The sequence below is a fragment of the Podarcis filfolensis genome, assembly GCF_964270895.1.
Source record: "Podarcis filfolensis genome assembly, chromosome: 2".
Classification (NCBI taxonomy): domain Eukaryota; kingdom Metazoa; phylum Chordata; class Lepidosauria; order Squamata; family Lacertidae; genus Podarcis; species Podarcis filfolensis.
The window spans coordinates 56,530,194-56,550,278 of record NC_139605.1 but is presented as its reverse complement, the minus strand read 5'-3'; the positions used below and the strand labels follow the sequence as shown (position 1 = coordinate 56,550,278).

Genomic DNA, 20,085 nt, shown 5'->3' with positions numbered 1-20,085 from the left:
ATCTCTGGGCAATCCATCCAGGTGGTGACTAGCATGCCTTCCCTTGCAGAAAGATGGCACAACTGTGACCTGCTAATCAGATTTACCTTGGAATCTAGGAGCACTTCATTATATCCTTTCTTGGGGGAGGGAGAGGCACATGAGTTTCTGTCTGCCCTACGCCTCCCTAACACACAACACATCTTCTCCCTGAGCATGGCACAGGCTTCATTGACATTCCATCCTGATAGGTTGTTAGTGATCAGATAATTTTAGGAGAAACTCCTGGTTATTAAAATCAGACACAAAATCTGTTGCAGCTGACCTGGTGTCAGAGATGCTATCCTGTCCTCTCAGAGACTGCATTGCTTTCTGGCTGCGCTCACCTAATTGCTAACACCTTGCCTGGTTTTCTAGTGGTTCCTTCCCATTTTGTTCAAAGCGGGATGCTTGTTGCTGGGATCTTGGTAATAGTTTTGAGAGCGTGTCTATGAGCCAGCCGCTGCATGTTTCCACATAGCTGTGAGAATGGCAAAAGAAGCTGGTTGCTTTACTAGTAAAGGCCAAGTGAGCGGAGGGTGGAGATGAACTGTGGATTGATGGATTCCCCCTGTGAGGCCAGAGAGTGTGAGGAGAGCCCCCAACCCCCAGCTGCCGCATGGATCACTGTGACTGTAGTGCCCTTGTCTAGAGTGGAAATGGAACTTTGTGCAACTACGAAGTGTCAGTTTGCAGAGGTGGGCCTGGAGATTTTGAAGTGGTAATTTCTGTATGGAAATTAAGAGAGACTTTGGAGCTCCTTTGTTTCAACTCTGATCTGCATAATATGGAAGTGCCAAGCAGATCACAAGCAAAAAGAGACACCCTCAAAGAAGGTCAGAACTATGATAAAGATGGGCTTTCTGGGAACATTTGGTACTTAATGGCAGAGTAAGTGAATACCCCTACTGCTGATACCACTACACACACACACACACACACACACGTACATAAATCCTTTAAGAAATGTCAAGATTTTGGCCTTGAAGTGTGAGCTACAGATAATCATTACAATCTCAACATTTGGGAATGTGAATGAGCACCCCCTCTATCCCAAGTGGATTTATTTCAGCTCTGCCCTCCACTACCACTGAACTCAAGCAGTAGGGAGAGACAAATTGTACTCATTGGCCTTGCTGAGGCTAGACACTACAGAGTTTCTGCCTTCCTTTTCTGGTGAATAGCATGCAGGAAATTTTTCTCAGCCATCAGTGGACAGTGTTCTTACTGGTGGGGGAGCCTATAGAGGCAATGTCATGGGCGTTTCTTTTCACCATATCCTCAGTCTCAGGCTCAGGAAGGTCAAGTGCTGACGGCTTTTGCATACCCCCAAGGCTCCTAAATATTTCCTTGCTTCTTCCCAAAATATGAAGGGGCTGCCCATTCACTCCCAGACCTCACAGTGGCTGGACTAAATTGGCCTTCCTCCTAAGCCAGTTCGACAGGGTTCTTTTTTCATTTAAAAAAACTTTTAAAAACAATGTCTGTGGAGAAAACAGAAGGTAAAACTTGAATGGAATTACTAATATTTAAATTGTTGGCCTCCGTCTGTCTCAAGAGACAATGGAGTGTGCCTGGGGGTGAAGGCAAACCGCTGTGGTGGCACCACAGGGTGCAAGCCTGGGCAGTCTGTATGCAGGGAGGTCCTGGGCTGCCCATATGCGCTGCTGATGTGGTCCAAAGGAAAGCAGAGCAATACATTTGGCACCACTTGGCTGCAGGAGTTGCTGGAAGGAGGCATACAAGGCGCCTCCCACTATCTTATGGACTCCACTCCTTCGCTTTTTCTTCTCCCAAAGATGTCCTGCAGGTGGTGGAGGTTTAGGGCCAGAGTTTTCCTTCTAGATGAGCTACCTTCCTAGGTGGATGAGCCCCATCTGCCCCTCGCTTCCCTCTACAGCACATGCAGAAACTGCCTTCTTGAGACTTGGACCCACTATTGGTCTTGCCCTCTCAATCCACTGCAGCCTGCCTTTGCATGCAGGGAAAGGGTTTGAGACCCATCGGCTACCCTCGCCAGCCAGTCGAAGTTGTTCCCAGGGGGTGTGGCTGCTGTCGCATGCTGACAGTTTCAAAAAGCCACAGGTGGGTACCAAAGGTGGACAAGCTACTTCAGAAGGAGCATGACATGTCCCCCACCAGAGGTACTACCCCTGAGCTAGCACCCCATACACCCTGATTTAAATATAAATCTGTTTTCATGGGAAATAGCTGTTTGTGTGCAAAGGGTGTGTGAGTGTCGGGGGCGGGGCAGGTCCAGCCCCTACCAGTATGGCCCAATTCTGGCATGATGCCTCTGGCAACTTTCCACTGGGGTTGTGTGTGTGTGTGTGTGTGTGTGTGTGTGTGTGTGTGTGTGTGTGGAATCTGGCCCTTAGCCTGAAAAAGCTTCCCGCCCCAGCTGCATTAGCTAATCCTCAACAAAACCAGCTGGTTTCGCCCTGCAGTGTTTTGAGAGGAGCTGCCTCTGGGACAAACCGCTTTGGAGAAGGAAGAGCTAGCAGTGGCTTTCTCCCCCTCCAAGAAGCAGGCAGAGGGAATAACTGCACGAACAAAGCCAGTGGGGAGTAGCTTGGGAGTTTGGTCTTCAAAGCAAGTCAGAGAAGTGTGGTCTTTTCATCTGGAATAGTCGCTGGGCTGCCACCTTTGTCATGAAAGAAGAATCCCATCTCCTCCCCTCAGGTAACTACTATATTCTTTGTCGAGCCTGGAAAAATCATGTGCTGGCTGAAATGGCGTTCGCATTCATTTCCTCTACAACCTTGCCATTCCCTTCCTCCCTTATTCAACTGTTTCCCCTATTGATTTAATTTTTTATTATTGCAACTTGCACTCTGCCCTTTTTCCTTTTTTACAAAGAGCTCTGGCTGGTGAATATGGAGCTTTATCCTCACAACAAGCCTGTGAGGTAGGTTAAGCTGAGAAGTGCTGACTAGTCAATCAGAGTGCTTTACAACTGAGTAGGAATTTGAACCTCCCTGGACCACATTGAGCATGTTTAGCTGTCCATTTGGCTTACCGTCATTGGATGTGAAATGCTGAGTGGGAACTGAGGTACACCAGTAAATGCAGGAGAAGCTGACTTTAAGGAGACATATCAGTCGTTCTCTAATACTTCTTAAGCCTCCTGAAGGGCTCTGGACTTACAGGCAGACAGACGAACAGACAGACAGACAGACAGACAGACAGACAGGAGATATGATAGCCACCTTCAAACATCTCAAGGACTGTCACATGGAGGTGGAGCAAGCTTGCTTTCTCCTGTTCTTAAGGGTAGGACCTGAACCAATGGCTCCAAGTTACAAGAAAGGAGATTCTGACTAAACACCAGGAAGAACTTTATGATGGTAAGACCTGTTCGACAGACTCCCATGAGACGTGGTGAACTCTTCTTCCTTGGAGGTTTTAAAGCAGAGGTTGGATGGTCATCTGTCATGTATGATTTAATTAAGATTCCTGCATCACAGGGGGTGGAGCTATATGACCCTCAGAATCCCTTCCAGCTCTACAGTTCTCTGATTCACGAAGATCAGATGAGGGGGGAAACAAATTTTCAGAGAAGTGTCTATTGAAGATACTAACAATTTCAATATGCAAAGAAGCAAAAACACTTTGTCAATAACTCCACAGTAAGACTGTCCTGGAATCAGGCAGTCTGTGTTTCCCATCGGCATCAGTGGGAGCTTTTCCTCTCAAGGCAAATTGCAGCAACATACCTATGCACATACCCAATCTGGATGGAGGTCCTCTCCTCCCCACATGCTACAGCTCCAGTCCCTTGCAGCTGCTATTTCAGAGAACAAAAGCAGGCATGATGGGCCAGCGACATGATTTACATCCTCTCCAGCCTGGCCCTTAGTTTTGCCATTTTCGCTGTGTGCTAGAGCTTTAATATCCAATTGTCTGTGGCTTCAAGCTAAGTCTAGGTTGAAGTTTTAAAAAGAGTTTCCAGCATGAAGCTTGAAACAACTGGGGTCAGGATGCTGAAACTCAAAGGAGAGGATGCGCAGAGGCTTTTTCAAGCTGGTTTTGGATGAGCAGCAGCTAGTCTGACCTGGAGATGGAGTACTAGGCAGACCTGTGATGGCACCAGATCCTCAGTGGGAAGGTCTAAGGTCCTCTGCTGGCGATGGAGGGGACCTGTATGGAGCATGTGTTATGATAGGGTGAAGGAAGGCAGCAGCTGGCCCAGGCCTTTTCTCGCCCACTTCAGCTTTTAAAGGCATCGGAGCATCTTGTTAATTGTTCATTTCCTGGAGCTACAAATGAAATTAGCTTTGCAGAGCATGCTGGCACATGGCAAGGAGGAGATCACCTCCCATCACAGACTGCAAGGCCTGCCTTTTCTCCTCCGCTGTCACCTGCTTCTCCTTAACCCTCTCGATTCACTGTTTCCCCCTTTTGCTGGCTTCTTGGCTTCCACCTGGCCCATACTGAACCAACAGTATGACCACTGGTCTTGCTTGCTAGGGATGATGGGAGTTGTAGTCCAAAAATAGCTGGAGACCCAAGTTTGGGAAACCCTGGTCTAGCCCCAACACTTTAACCGCTGTGCCACAGTGGCTCTTTCTCCTACTAACCCACAGTATGAGTTGCTCTCCAGCACTTGTGGCCCCAAGTAGACTCTGCTGCCCTAAATGAGCAAGAGAGATCTTCACTTGCCCTCCAACACACCAGTAATTCTAGACGGCAAGCAGATTCTCTTGAGCTACCTCAGCCTTAGCTCTGTTTCCACAGGAATCAGAGAAGCTGTTACATATTGAGTTCTTTTGGATCCAACTTCTTAGGACTCAGTTCTCTTGCTTGAGGTTTTAGACTTAATGCTATCATGGAGTCACTGCACCCAGAGTCGGCTGGTCTGCCACACTGCACTTCAAATAGAATTTATAGTGCAACATCAATACGTTTATTAAGGGAAGACATGAGGTAATCTGAGGTGGAAATGAGGTTTGTGCGAAACAAAATGGCTGTGCAGAAATAAAGTGCCAAACAATTTCTAATTTAAGATAGAGATTCCTAATTAATATTAATTTCTCGGAGATGCTCTAAGATTTCCTTGGGCGCCTTCTTGAGTTGCCTGCTGAAAGATCAACTCCTCATACTGCATGCAGTTCAGAGCTTGTTTTTGGTCCTTTGAGGATGCTCCATAAAATTCTTTGTTCTTTGCTAAAATTTGATAGGAAATCCCCCAAACGGGCTACGTCTTCATTCCATGGTCAACCACATCAGCCTGATGTGGTGAGAAACTGGTTGTACCTTAGAAGCTCTTTGAGAAGAGGAGATGCTCACTGCACAGGACCACGAGCAAGTCCCATGGTCACAACTGCTGCATCCACACACTCCCATTTGCCGACTGATGGAAGCCCTTAGGGACCACTGTTGGCCCACAAAGCCACTTGTTGCTGATTCCCACCTTAGACCCTCTATCAAAATCCTTCCTCTTTCCCCCCACAATAAATTGACAATCAGAGCCTAGTCTGATGGCGTATTAAACCAAACCATTGCCCCCCTCCCTGAAGCTAAGCAGGTCTGAGCCTGGTCAGTGCCTGGATGGGAGACCATCTGTACACTGCCCTGGGTTCTATGGTGGAATAAAAGTGGGATTTAACTATATGGAAATTTCAGTAATAAGAGGAACATAACAGAGCTTCTTTCACAGGCACTAAATGAGCTACTATAGCAAGATCAATTTTGATCAGAGAAAGGAAAATGTAAAAACTCCAGTTTCCAAAGAACCAGGCTGATACACCTCCCCTGCGGTGCATTGTGAAAACCCGTTAAAGTTTTTGACTGTGAGCTGTCAGATGAATTGCCTGCACCTATACCACCCTGGAATATTATGTCGTTATCAGAGTTTTGAGTCTGTTTTTATTTTTGTGATTCTGTTTCATTATTGACTCTATATGGTGATGGAGGGGTGATATACTTGTAGCTTTCATTGTTATAAACTACTTTGGATGGGCTTGCCTGGAAAAGTGGCACATAACTATTTTAAAAGAAAATATATTTTGAAAGAAGAAGGGGAGAGAGAGGGGGAGAGAGGGAGAGAGAGAGAATGAGGCTATAAGTTTATGGGGGGGGTGATTAATAAGCACTATCTTGCATAAGACATCTTGGGATAGCTCAATTGGTACAAGACTCAAGGTTAATCTCAAGGTCATGGGTTTGGGTACCACATTGGGCAAAAAGCTTCCTGCCTCACAGGGGGTTGGACTAGATAACCCTCATGGTCCCTTCCAACTCTACGATTCTATTATTTTGACTGTCAAGTTGTTGTGACGGTATTCTGCACTGAATAAGTCCTCTTAACAGAGCTGAGAATGGGAGGCAACATGGAAGTGCCCCTTACATCTGCAGAAGCATTTCTACTGGGTCATCTGTTCTTCTGGTTCCCTCTCTGTTCTGGCAGCCAAGGCCTAAAACACAGCAAGTAGGGGAGAGGACAGTGTCATTGCTAATAGGGCACCTTGACTGCAATGTTAACTGTGTCCAGCAACTGGCTGGGACCACTCTGTTCTCCCGGGAAAGAGCTTGCCTAGGCAGCTGCATGACTGATAATAAGCCGAGCCAAGAAGGAGCAAGTGCTGCTGGGAAAGACAAGCCCAGATGTGGCATGAGCATCTCCTTTAGGACTATTTATCGGCTTCATGCAAATAGAAGAGGCTAATGAGTCTCCAACTTCACGCTGCCAAGTGGATGTAAATAAATATCCAAGGGACGGGACTAGTAAGTGGGAGCAAGTATGGCTTTGTCTCATTCTCTCGCTCTCTTGCCAGCCACCAAAGTGTTCCAGAACAGCAGGGACTGTGCCATGGCTGGGGCCTGCCACATTATTTGCAGGAGTTGATTCCTGGCAGGTATATGGCAAGGTCCCTGAGAAAGGCTTGGCAACTGTACATAATGTTGGAGGACAGGAGTGAATGGGCAGAGGAAGGGGGTTCTGGCAAACAGACACCCAGAGGGAAGACTCTGCAGCAGTTGTTGGCTAGGGAAACCCTTCTGGGGAAGAAGAGGGACCGTGGGTCCATCTGATGGTGTGTAAAGGTGTCATCTCAGTGCCCAGAATTACATGGAGACAAATTAGCACAGGAGACGCCTATCTCTGCAACCACGTTCTCTGCCAGCGTACCTCATGAAAGCCACTCTTGATCAATTGTGCCCTTGCAGCACACAGTTCCACTTTTCAACTGGTGACATCTGTACTTATTCCAACAGTAGGGATTTGCAAAATTTGGAATAGTTTGGCAAAGAGTGGGACAGCAGAAAGGACAAAGCTAGAGGAAGGGTAAACCAGAGAGAGTAAAGCAGGCTTAAGGATAAGGGAGTAGGGTTTGATGGGGCAACACAACTAGTTTTTGAGAGCACAGAATCCCCATTTCATTCTGACCAGTGGGAGCCCTGGCCAAGGTTTCGTATATATTTTTTAAGGCAGAGCTTTGAAGCAGGCATAGTCACATCAGTTTTCACCCCTTGGGACCAAGGAAAGCTGGAGGCTTGCTCTACCATCCCCATCACAACTCTCTTCAGACGCACACACCAAGGTTCTCTGGAAGAAGTCAAATTCCATAATATATCTGTGCTACTCAGTGTGGTGTGTGCACATATACGTGATGTGGGGGAAAGTGTTGCAGTCCATAATGGTTGAGCCATAGGTAGGCAAACTAGGGCCCGGGGGGCCAGATCTGGCCCAATTGGCTTCTAAATCCGGCCTGTGGATGGATCAGGAATCAATGTGTTTTTACATGAGTAGAATGTGTCCTTTTATTTAAAATGCATCTCTGGGTTATTTGTGGGGCCTGCCTGGTGTTTTTACATGAGTAGAATGCGTGCTTTTATTTAAAATGCATCTCTGGGTTATTTGTGGGGCATAGGAATTCGTTCATTTTTTCCTTCAAAATATAGTCCAGCTCTCCCACAAGGTCTGAGGGACAGTGGACCAGCCCCCTGCTGAAAAAGTTTGCTGACCCCTGGGTTGAGCCCACACTCTCTATCCTGGCAAAATAGTTTCAGAGGCCCTGACTTCCTTTCAGCCGCTAAACAGTTTTTATAAGCAACCCTCAGCCTAAGCTAAAAGATGTGTTTCCCCTAACCCTGGCCACTCTCACCTGACACCAGGCCTGTTCTGCCCAGTTGCCAGTTCAGCACAACAATGAATGCCTGCTCCCCAAGTCTCTCTCTCTCTCTCTCTTTCTTTCTCTCTCTTTCTCGTGTGTGTGTCTCATCCTATATTTCCTAAACTGCCTCTAACATTATCAGAATGTGTTTATGTGGGGGGTGTTATCTGTCACTCTTGGGGCCATTTGCTGTCACCTTTCACTGACATCAGAAGAGCAGCCAAGTAACCAGAACATGACCACAAGCAGGGATCAGTTGTGCATTCACATTTACTTGATACTGCTCAGTACCTGAAATTCCTCTCCTCGTCAAAACCATTCAGGGGATGATGAACACCTGCTGGCTCATGGCCAGATCTTCCCCTCAGCCTCCCATCAGCTCTGGTCAATCTGTGTTGAAAAGAGGGGGGTGTTTCTATGGAAACCCCAGTGCTGGGCAGTGATGTCACTACCAAGGCAATGCCTCATGCAAGGGGGGGGGCTGTGGCTGCCAGGATGGGCATCCCCTCAGAGAGCATCACCCCCTTTTTCCCTCTGACATTTAAAGTGTTTGTGTGCTGCTGCATGCTCTTTGTAGGGTGCTGAGACCCGTGGTGGCAGAGGTCAGGCAGTACTGACAAAACAGAGCAGGCTCAGGCTGGGATCTGTGGTGGGGAAAGCACCCTCCAGCGAGACTCTGGGGGTAGGGCATGGGCCTGGCAAAAAAGCTCTCAAGATAAACACACACACAGCACAAGAGCATTCTGTAGGAGGCTGCAGCAGGAGCAGATTTATTCAAAGTTCTATAACAGACAATTCCATTCAAAAAGCCCAATGCATTCTGGGCCACAGGGGAGTTGTGTGTGTTAAGAAAATGCAATCTTTAAATAAGCAGAAGAAGGTTTTCTGTGTGTGTCTGTGTGTATTTAAAGGTTGTGAACTTCTTAACTTTGACTAGGTCTGCTCCTGCACCTACTTCCAAATTGCTCTTAGGCAGCCCACCCTGCTTGAGGAGCAGTCGAAGGGTGAGAAATTGGGGTGGGGAAGGGGTTACCCTCAGCCATGTGTTTTGCTTATTCCTTGGAGTGATGGGATGACTGTAATACTGGCAGCAATGCCTGGCTGGCACTTGGTGCTGCAGAGAAGCTAACTGTGGCCAGCAGTTTCCCTCTCCGCAAAGTCAGGGTAAAAGATGGAAGCCCTTATGCAGCTGCCAAAGAGATTCCCGGAGGCTGGATTTGGCCCCACTTCCCAGCGCCCAGCGCGTGTCTTGCAGATGAGGGATGGGAGACTCAGGCACAAAGCTCACTCGTGACCTTGGGCCAGTCCTTGCCCCGCAGTCTGACCTACCTCGCGGGGTTGTTGTGAGGACGGAATGGGGACGGGGAGAACCATGCAAAACACTTTGAGCTTGGAGATAGTGTGGAGCATAACCAAAGGCTGGTATTCAGCTCCGCCCTACTCAGAGTAGACCCATAATGAATCTATGCGAGTTCGGTCCAATTCATTCCAGTGAGACTACTCTGAGTAAAACTAAGTTGCAGAGGCCACCCTAAATAAACAAACAAAGTGTAAGGGGGAGGCTCCCGCGTCCTGCCCTCCTAGTACCATGTGGTGAGCGTGGGACCTGGTGTGTTGAGCTACGAGCCCCGCTCTATACAAAGAGGCAGCGCTGCCTGCGAGGGTTGTCGCCCTTGCATCGCGCGCGCGAGAGAGTGCCCGGGGTCTGCTCCTGTTCCGTTTGGTCTTTCTGTGCGAATTGTCTGTTGTTCTTTGTGTTGCTTTGTCTCTCCGCCTCCCTCCCTCCTTCCCTCCCTCCCGCTCCCCTCCTCCTTCGGCGCGTCTCCGTTCGCCGTGTTCATATCCTGCGTTGTGTTGACATGCGATGTGCATGCATGCATGTGGCTTGCGGTGCAACTCTCCCCGCGATGCCATGTGCCCGCCGCCCTCCGTACGTGCGCCGGAGTCTGCCCGTATTGTTCCGAGCCTGTTTTGTCCCGTCTTTTGTGTCTCTTCCTGCGAGAGCGGCGTCTCTCTCCTCTCTCTCTCTCCCTGTGCCTCTCCTTGCGTTGCAAGAGGCGCGGGCTTCTTCCTCGCCAGCCCCCTCGCCTGACCCTGGCGCCCTCCTTCCCCGCCCCCTCGCCGGGCAGGGTTGCCCCGCGGGCTCCTTCACACCCTGCGCCCTTCCTTCTTCCGCCCGCCTCTGCTCCCCGCCCTGCTGCGGCAGAGACGGCACCGGGAGAGCGCGGGGGTCCCAGGCAGCTCCTCAGGGGACGTTTGTCCAGAACATACATGCCGGTGATTGGCAGTCCCTGCTCCAGACAAGCCCAGGACTGGAGTCCGGACGAGGCGGCAGCCGGACGGGACTCTCTGGACCCCTTGGGAACGACGCCTTGCGCCCTCAGAGACGTTGGGGCCGCCGGGGGGGGGGGCGGGAGACTGGAGCCCTTTATGAGGGGAATGGTCCACTCTCCTGGAGCGGGGGGGGGCTTCTTCCTCCCTCCTCCCCTCCTCCCTCAGCCCTTCTCCCGCTCTTTCCCTTCTTCTGCGATGTGTGAATGCTGCTCGCTCGCCTCTCAGGAGTGCTGTGGAGGTGTGATGATGTCTCCCAGAAACAGCAGAGATGGCTAAGGGGGCGGCGGCGGCAGCGGGATCGCTGCGAGGGGGCGGGGGGGCTGAGAGACCTTTGGCCCCGACCTGTGTGAAGAGGGGGCTGGGGGGCAGGCTGGCCGTCGGCTGGGGGGCGGAACTGGGGGCTTCCTTCGAGGAAGCCTGCTCGCCTCGCGCTGCTGCTGCTGCCGCTGCCGCCTGTTGCTCCTCCGGGGGCGGGTAGGGAAGCCTCGGGCCCGCGGGGAGGGAAAGTGCTGTGAGGCCGGCCAGTCGAGAGGATTCAGCCTCCTGCCCCCCCCCCCGCCGTCCCTACCACGCCAGATAAAAAGAAGAGACTAGCAAGCGCCGGGCGCCGTTGGCCCCCGAGCCCACCTCCCTCTCCGAGCCGGCGGCGGGCTTTCCCTCCCTCCCTCCCTCGCCGGCTTTGCCGAGCGAGCCCGGCGCGGGAGGTAGGTGTGCTGGGCTCCGCCTGGCGGCTGCGGCTCCCTCTCCCTCCCAGAGGAGGGCTTGTTTGCGTCTCCGGAGCTTGTCAGTCTGGAACCAGCTGTTGCTCCGTCCCTTCCCGTGGCGGAATCCAGTCCGGGTTTTGCAGCCCCTCGCTGGCTCTTTCTTCTTTCTCTTCTGCATTGCCGCGGACAAGGTGCTTGCAGCCAGCCCGGCGCTGCCTGGCAGTGAGTGGCAACGAGGGTGAGACAGGCAGAGAGAGAGAGGCAGAGAGAGATTGGCATACGCGCAGAGAGAGAGAGAGAGAGAGAGAGAGGCGCGCACACATACACACACACACGCAAGACGCACCGTCGCGCCGCCGCGACCGGCCGGCGAGGGGGTCTCTGCGGCTGCCCGGCACGGAGCTCCAGTGCTGGCTGCCGGATCGAGCCCCCTTCTCCTGCCGCCGCCCCCTGCCAGCTGCCCCTCGAAGCCCTGGCGGCGGGTCCGTCCGGCCATGAGCAGCAGATGGAGCGCGCAGGGAGCCCGCGGCGGGCTGGGGTGCTAAGTGCCCCCGAGGTGCCTTGAGGAGTTGTTGCGGCGGCGGCGGCGCGGCGCGGAGCAGACTCCAGCTGGGACACCCCCCCTCCAGTGCTCCCTGGGACGTCCCCACCCCCTCCTCCTCTCTCCTTTCCCCTCTCCCTGGGCCGGATCCTGCCCCGTCCTCACACGACGACCCTCTCTCCTGCCGAAGGATGGCTTTATGGCAGCAGCTGGGAGCCGGTGCCCGCCTGGGCACAAGGCTATGGCATGTCCTGCTGGCTGGCACGATCCTCACTAGCCACATTCATCCCAACGGTGAGTCAGAGCGCTCTTTACGCGCGGTGGCGTCGGTCTGGTTGGAGCAGCGTGAGCGGCTCTCGCGCTCTGCTCGGGTGCCTTCCTTGACGGGTGGCAGCCTCGGGGACGGCGGGGGGGGGGCGGCGGCGTGAGGGGGCGGCTGGAGCGGAAGATGCATCTGAGTTCGGTTCGACGGGGAGTACGGTGGGCACTGGCGGAGGATGCGGCGCCGTGGCTTCAACCAAGGGGGCACTGGAGCCGCCAGGTGGCATCGTCGTAGGAGTGGGCACGAGGTGTGTGTTATGGGAGCCAGGGGCTCGGCAAGCGGGAGTGGGCGCGGGTCGTCGAGGTGCGCGGGAACCCTGGACTCGACAGGGAGCCACTCGGCATCACCAAGTGTAATCACAAACTTTCCAGCCCGACTGCACCCCCTGCTCTGTCTAAAGCAGCCATTGGGCTCGGTGCCATGTGCAACGCTGCCTCCGCCACCCGCTGCCCTGGCACTGCCAAAGTGTGTCTTGTGTCTGCAGCAGGAGGACCCTCTTTTCCGGGGCTCCGTCCTGATCTCTCAATGCTTGCGTTTCTGCCCATTGCTCCTGCCCTTTGATTGAGCTAAAACAAGAGCTGGGGAGCATGTCTGGCTGCATCTCTGCCCCCTCCCCACCCACCTCTTGCCAATCCTCTTGGCTTCAGTGGAGCTCACAGTCTTATTTGTCTTGCTTCTCAGATCTGGCAGGCAGCTCTTTTTTTTGCAAGGTGACCGAAAGGGTTTTGTAGGAAGGATTTGAAACAGAGACTGCTTGACTGCTCTGGCCTCAGCAGGATAACTGGGACCTCTCTGTACAGGAGGAATACTGGAAGTGGGACTTCCAACAACTACGGGGGCAGTTGTGCCTAGAGGTTGGCAGGGGAAGTTTGTGGTTGGGGTAAGGGGAGAAGATTATGGTACATATATTTAACCTGAAAAGCCCTGGGTCTGTGATGGGAACCCCAAGCTGAGGATTTGACGAAAGTCATGGGGCCTAGTGGTGCATCTGCGTTCAGTTTGCCCTGTGCCAAAGAGAGGAATATTGATGTGGGAAGGTGTGTGTGTGTGTGTGTGTGTGTGTGTGTGTTATTAGGATGACAGAGGGTGTCTTCAGAGGGTTGGCTAATTGTTTCACATTCCTCTCCAACAAAGACACCCATCTGCTCACCCAGAGTTCACTGTCCGGCTGGGCTCAGAGGCAGTTAGTTTCCTGATCAGAGCAGCAACCAAGGCTTGAACAAAAAACAACAACAGTGCATGAGGCCTGGCAGGGCTTTGATTCTCAAACTAAACTGTGGCGAACTGAGGCCCAGAGCCTTAGGGACATTGCCAAGGTCAGCCAGCAGGTCAGTAGCAGAGTGTGGAACCGAAGAAGGACAGCCATTCTCATTCCTACCACCCTCCTTCTCTAAGCAGGGTCTCGGGGAAGCTAACCTGGCATGCACAGGTGTGTCTCTGGAATTGCTTCTGGCGCCTCATCAGCAGAAGGATTTCCAAGCTACAACCCCAGCCACTCCGTCATAATGCACCAAAGATACACACACACACACATGCACTCATGGACGCACGCTTTTCAGGACCTCTTGAGGATTAGAAGGGTCCTTTGCAAATTGTTTGCAGCTCCCACCGACCCCATACAGCAAGAGGTTTGAACATATGCTAGGCACTCATGTGCACGCACGACAAGCACAGACACAGACACATTCACAAATGCAAAAGATAATGTGCACATACACAAACACACACACACACGAGGGTGATTGCATTGTCAGCAAACAACCACACAGTCACACAACTGCACACATGTTATGCTGCCTTTGATCATAACAACTCCTCTCTAGGCAACACGCCTCCTGGCCGCACACTTGTATGTCACAGAGCCCTTCAGTTACGCACCTAGCCAGAACACCTGGCAATGAGAAATACATGCCCTCTACAGAGCAGCCACTACCAACTGCACAAACAAGCTGCCTATTGTAGAGCTGCACAGTGATTCTTTGAAAACCCACACATGCCACAGGCTGCTTTGAAGGATGAGGACCTGGACCTGGCAGCAGAGAGGAGCATGAGTGGATACTGTTTTGTCTTTTCACTCTGCTCTTCCCACTGATCTCAGTGCCAGCCTGTAGGGAGACAGCCAACTTTCAAGCCAAGCAGGGGGTAAGTCTTCCCGTCTAGAGGCACAGTCACAAAAGGGGCCCACATAGAGGGGGGCCTCTTCCCTGCTGAAGATGGTGGGCGTTCCACCTGCCTGGAGGCTGCGGCTCATCCTGGCAGCATAGGAAGCCTTTTGCCTATGGATGAGGGCAATTTGACCCCTTTGCACAAAGCGGGCAGGCAATTCCAGAATGCAGACAGTTTGTTCTGTGCTTTTCCAAATCTACAAGAGCCCAAGCCAATTGCATCACCCCACATGCCCCAAGTTATTGTGCTGTTCTGAGGACTCAGGGAGCCACGGCGGTATCAGTTGTAGCCAGGCACAGTGTCAGAGATGAAACAAGCATTGAAAAACTGCTGGACTAATTGCCTCTCCCCCCTACTAATGCTCCATAATCCTGACTGTCTCAGCCTGCTCCCTTAGGATCACACAACTACCTTTTTCATCTCAGATTGTCTTTGTCCCTTAGCTCTCTTTTTGCTCCCATGCATTTCCCCCAAATTCATGTCTCTTGGTTTTCCTCACTGGCTTCTTAAGTCGAATGGCCCTCAGTTCAGCTCTATGATCCTCCACTGCCTTGATGCCAATTTCCCTCCACAGTTGTGTTTGTGGGGAGTGAGCAAGGAGATCATATGGGGAGAGGTCCACAAAGAACTCATAACCCACCTACTTTCAGCAGCCAGAAACACCATAACCAGACACTGGAGAGACCTGTCAGGAGTAAGCATGGACCAATGGTACCAAATAGTATGGGAAACAGCCCTACTAGAAAAATTAACTAATAAACTGAAACTGACACGGGGACAAACAGAAGAAGACACCTTCACCCCGGTATGGCTCCCCTTTATCACATACACAGCCCAACAGGACAACGACAATAATCCACCAACAGCATACAAATCAATATGGCTAACCTGATCCAAAACACACACCCACCTCACTCACACACGAAAACAAAGATCACCACAGCCAATCACAAACAAACAATCACACCCTAGGCCAACCCCAACCTCTCTCACCACCAAAGGAACACAAGTGAACAACACAAGCACGCTGACACCAAACTCTACATACATTAAGCATAACAGAAACACCGCTACCTGACCCCACCCCCATCCATCTCCCCTCCCTCCACCCCCTTTCTTTTTTTTCTTTTTTTTTCTTCTCTCCCTAATGCCTCATCAAATGAAACAGATTTGTAAAATTGTTACATGGAAGAAAAAAAAATACGAGGCATTACACTTACACTGTAAAACAAGAAAACCCTTAATAAAATATTTTTTAAAAAAAATATGGGGAGAGGTGATCCAATCACTATCAACACATAATGCAATATCACCCCATCTTATACTGCTAGCCTATGGTTGGGTGCATTCCCTGCACAGCACCAAAGTGAACTAAAATCTCCTTTTCCTCCATTTCATTTCCTCCAGAACATGGTAGGGGTCCACCCATTGACTCTCTTGGGCTGCCCTGATAGCTTGATGGTTTGGTTAAAATAAAAAGTAGTATGGGGTAACTGATCTCTATTGAAATTGATCTTGTGACCCCAGCATGTGCTCCAATGGAGGGTTGATTGGAAAACTCACAGTGGACTAAGATGTCAGAAATCAACCGCTGTAGATGAAGGATGCCTCTGAGCTGTGCCTGGGGTGGGACATAAGGGGCCAGTGGATGTAAGTAGGAGGGATCTGAAGCCTGCATTTCAGTTGGTGTATTACTGAACTGCCTCTCCATTAGGCATCCAGGTCTGTGATTTGCCCTGCCTATATGCCAGTGGTGAGATAAGACAAGGCATCATCTGTTTATTTTCACAACTTCATGGTGCCCCCAGAGTGCTCCTTGCCTAAGTTAAGCTACAAGTTAAGGAAGCATACAACCCCACTTCCTTTTGATAAGCAAAAGGAAAGGACAGGGTTGTCAGATCAAAATAAAAACAAAGGACACCCTGGAGATGTGCCTTGTGCTCCACAGAGTTATGCGGAGGTGAAATGTTCTTAGATAAAAGGGGTGACCTGTCTGCTTGGTGTTCTTGATTTGCTTGGATGTGAGGTGCAACCCTCTATAAAGCCTGAGATTTGGAACAAGTGAGCTAGTGACAAAAGACAACCCTGGGAGAATCCCATGGCAAATGTCATACGCTAGCGGGTCTGGCGTGAGAAGGTATGTTCTCTCATTCACTCACTAGAAGATGCTGTCTTCATAAGGACCTTTGAGTCTGGACTCTGCAAAGGTAGAGAGAAGGATGTAGGTGGGGGAATTCTCTTGGCAGAACTAGAAAGGTGAAGGATTGGCAAGGTAAAAGAAAAGACTGTGGCGCCAGGTCCCTATGTTCCCATAATTACATAATTAAATACTAATGCAGGGATGTGGAACCTGTGGACCTCCAGATGTTATTGTACTATAATTTCCATTATCCCTGATCACTGTTCATGCTGGCTGGGGCTGATGGGAGCTGGAGTCCACAGCAGCATCCCAACCCTGGTACAAACAGCACACAGTGGCCATGGGATGCTGATGGACTGTTGGAGGGAAGGAGAAAGAGCAACAACAACAAAACAGGGGTAGGGAAATGGAATGGAGTAACCTGGGAGAGAGCAGGGCTCTAGCCAGCCAGCCAGCCATGAACAGGTGCACTCCATGCTGCAATATTTTATTGTCAATCTCTCCATGTGGTCATTCTTATGGACATAGGGTGGTCATACTTAGAAGCTGAGTCATGAACCAAGGGCCCTACTGTACAAGTCCTCAGCAATCAGATGCTACCCCAGCCCAGCCAGACAACCTCAGACACATGCTTTGTAGAAAGAAAGGGGGAGCCCAAGAAGATTCCTGATCTAGGGACTGGTCTCAGTGCACCAGCTGTCCCTCCACAGTCTTTCACATGCCTTATATAAGCACCTCTGAACTGCAGTGGTTTGCAGGATTTCCCAACCTCCAGGGAAGTCTTGGTTGGACCACGACTCTTGCTATCCTTGACCATTGGTTGAGCCAGCAAAGAATTATGGGAGTCGATACTCAAACATTTGGAGGGAACCAGATTGTGGATGCCAGAGCTGTTGTGCCCATGAATACCAGTTGCTGGCAACTGCAGGTGGGCAGAGTGCTGTTGTGCTCAAGTCCAGCTTTCAGGCTTCACCATCTGGTTGGCCATTGTGAGAACAGGAAATTGGACTAGTTGGCCCCTTTGGCTTGATCTGGCAGGGCTCTCTTCTTATGTGGAAGGCAGGGGCTTCAGGTGTGGCACAATATATTCATTTTCTCCATGCCACAGAAACAGAGGCAAGCTCCAGAAGGGCTGGTTGCAGCCAGGAGCCATTTCTAACCACTATGGTGGTTTCCACAGTTTTGGAAGCCTTGGTTTTGATAATGTCAGTATGGCTTAGGTAGGATGGGCCAGCTATTGCAACGTGAGAATTGTCAAATTTGCACCTTTCTGGAGCAGGAGGGCGGTAGCAGTCCAAAACCAGGGTGGGCTTTGAGAAGCCTTTCCTAGGCTGACTCCCTCCCATTGCCTAGATGAACCTCTATGGGTTTTTGTCACCTCCACCCCTTCTTCCAGCAGTCTTGGTGGATCACCAGCATAGAACCTTTCTGCTCCCACAGCTCCAAATCAAAACCAGCCAGCCTACTCAGACTGACAGCTGAATGTCACCTTTCCCAGAGATGGAACTTGGTTGAGAGTTCTCTGAGTCTCTCTGAGAAATACATATAAAGATAATTTAGGGGAGCTGTCATAAAGTAACACATTTTTATTCCCAATTAATCACAGTCACCAATGTGGATTAGCATCACCACTCTAGCTTTTAATGCAGACGTGAGGAAACTACCTCTGTCCAATGGCCACATTCCTTCCAAAGGGCCACATGCCGGTGGTTTGCGGGGCCAGGGGCAAAAGTGGGAGGAGCAAGGGATGTAAATTTTGCCTTTGCAGACCTGGACAATTTCTAAATACACTCACACACCCAGGCACCCAAGAGGCATGATCAAAGCTCAAGGACACATTCCAGCCAGGCACAAACATTCAAGGAGGGTGTGGAGCAGGGGAGAATCCTGAGGGCCATATAGAGGGGTTTGAAGGGCCTGAGGTTGCCCACCTCTGTTTTATTGTGTGTTCTCAAGATTACTTAATGTGTGTTTAGTCATCCTTTTGCTTTGCGTAATTGCAGAAGCTAAAGCATAGTAAGTTGATGGACTCCCACCTCCTTCTCATTCAGTGCATCTTCTGGGGAGGGTACTCCCAATTCCGTGCTAATCTGTGTATTTTATTCTGGGTTAATTAACACAGAGTGTTCCTTTATAATCCTCAACAGGTAGTACAATCACCTTTCCATTCTTGGAACACTCTTTGGAAGAGAAAAGAGGGGTGGTCCACCTTTTTGCTAGTCTTCAAGCATTCTGGTTATAGAGTGGTTTTTCATGCGTTTTAAAGTGTGTGGAAGGTTAGCCTTATATTATCTTGTAAACAACCCCTTAAATAAGCAGGGGTCATTGCAGCAGGAATGGGAAGACGGTGACGTTACCTTTGTGTGAATCGTGAAGACGAACATTGCTAAAACCTGCATCCTGAGCCCTGCTTATATTGCAGTTTTTTATTTTTTTAAAAAAACGTGTCAGTAAAAATGTGTTCATAAATCAGAGGAAGTAGGGAGAAGCTGTAAGAATAACTGGAGGGCAGGGAGCCCTGCCTTACCAAAGCAGTTCGATCTGTTTAGTCTCTCCGAGAGAAGGGTAAAGGGTGACTTGATCACAATCTCTAAGTACCTACATGGTACGGAAGGAGATTTCTGACGGCAGGCGGCTCTTTAATGCAGCAGACAAAGGCAGAATGAGAGCCCCCGGCTGAAAGCTGAAGGCAGACAAATTCAGACAAGAAATTAGGTGCAGATAAGCTGCACCCTCTTAGCATGGGGAAGAAAGAAAGTAACCACTGGAACAATCTAGCTAGGGAATTGCCAGACTCGCCTTGCTGCTGCTGCTGCTTTTTTTTGGGGGGGGAGCCCTCCTTCACAATAGCCCCTTACGGCAGAACGAGGTATGTGCAAGATCTTTCATTATCTCTGCGTTCCAAGCAATGTGAACACCAAACGCTTCCTGGTGACTTTGGGATGACATCAGCTGGGCAACTTGCACTGAGCCGTTTCATTTTGTTTCTTACCAGCTCATGCTGGGGTCAGGTGCGTTCAGCTCCTTCCTTCAATATTGCAGGAGAAGGAGACGGGAGGGGCACTTTCTTCTTTTCTTGAACCAGAGAGGCGTTCGTGTGAAGTGAGGCTAAATGCCACCCAACCTTTCCAGGAGCTATATGCCAAAGTCCCTTTGAATGTTTGGGTAAGAATCTCCGGCCCAGCAGGTGCAGAAACTCACAATGGACACTTCCAATGTTCTGATATTGGGGTCAGAGCTCAGTGGTAAAGCTTTGCATACAGAAAACCCTGGGTTCAATCCCTGGTGTCTCCATGTAGGACTAGGAAAGACTCTGGAAAGCCACTTCCATTCAGGGTTTTCACAATATTGAGTTAGCTGGAGCAATTGTGTGGCTTGGAATAAGGCAGCTTCTAAGCTTATACCTATGTCCCTACAGTTTTCTACAGTTCCAGGGTTTGAGATCGAACGACTTTCATCCTACCTGCAGTTCCTTGAGAATGCTCGGATGAGGAGCTTCAAGTCTTTTTTGCCTGTTATGTAGTTCTCAGCTCCTGGTGAAAGGAGAGAGAGAGAAATGCAGGAATTAGTTCCCCGTGGTATGGTAGGGGGCCTCTGTATGTGTCCGTGTGTGTATGAGAGAGAGAGAAGCAATATCACAACTACGTGGACAGGACCAATCATGCATCTCTTTCCCATGATACTGAAACTGGCCTGCTACTGGAGTCATAAGCAATGGGGAAAGACCCAAACAATCAGCTCTACCT

The 20,085-nt window shown here is 50.4% G+C and overlaps 1 protein-coding gene across 2 annotated transcripts in view; it reads left to right on the top strand.

Annotated features, from left to right (window-relative positions):
- Nucleotides 1-11,523: 11,523 nt before the first annotated feature.
- UNC5A (unc-5 netrin receptor A) overlaps nucleotides 11,524-20,085 on the top strand; it is an 86,677-nt gene continuing 78,115 nt past the window's right edge. The window contains exon 1 of one of the 2 annotated variants that reach the window (XM_083603822.1): nucleotides 11,524-12,005. In XM_083603822.1, the coding sequence (XP_083459948.1) occupies nucleotides 11,903-12,005 (103 nt within the window). In that variant the 5' untranslated portion in view covers nucleotides 11,524-11,902. The remainder of the gene's footprint in view (nucleotides 12,006-20,085) is intronic. The other variant, XM_083603824.1, reaches the window with a different exon arrangement.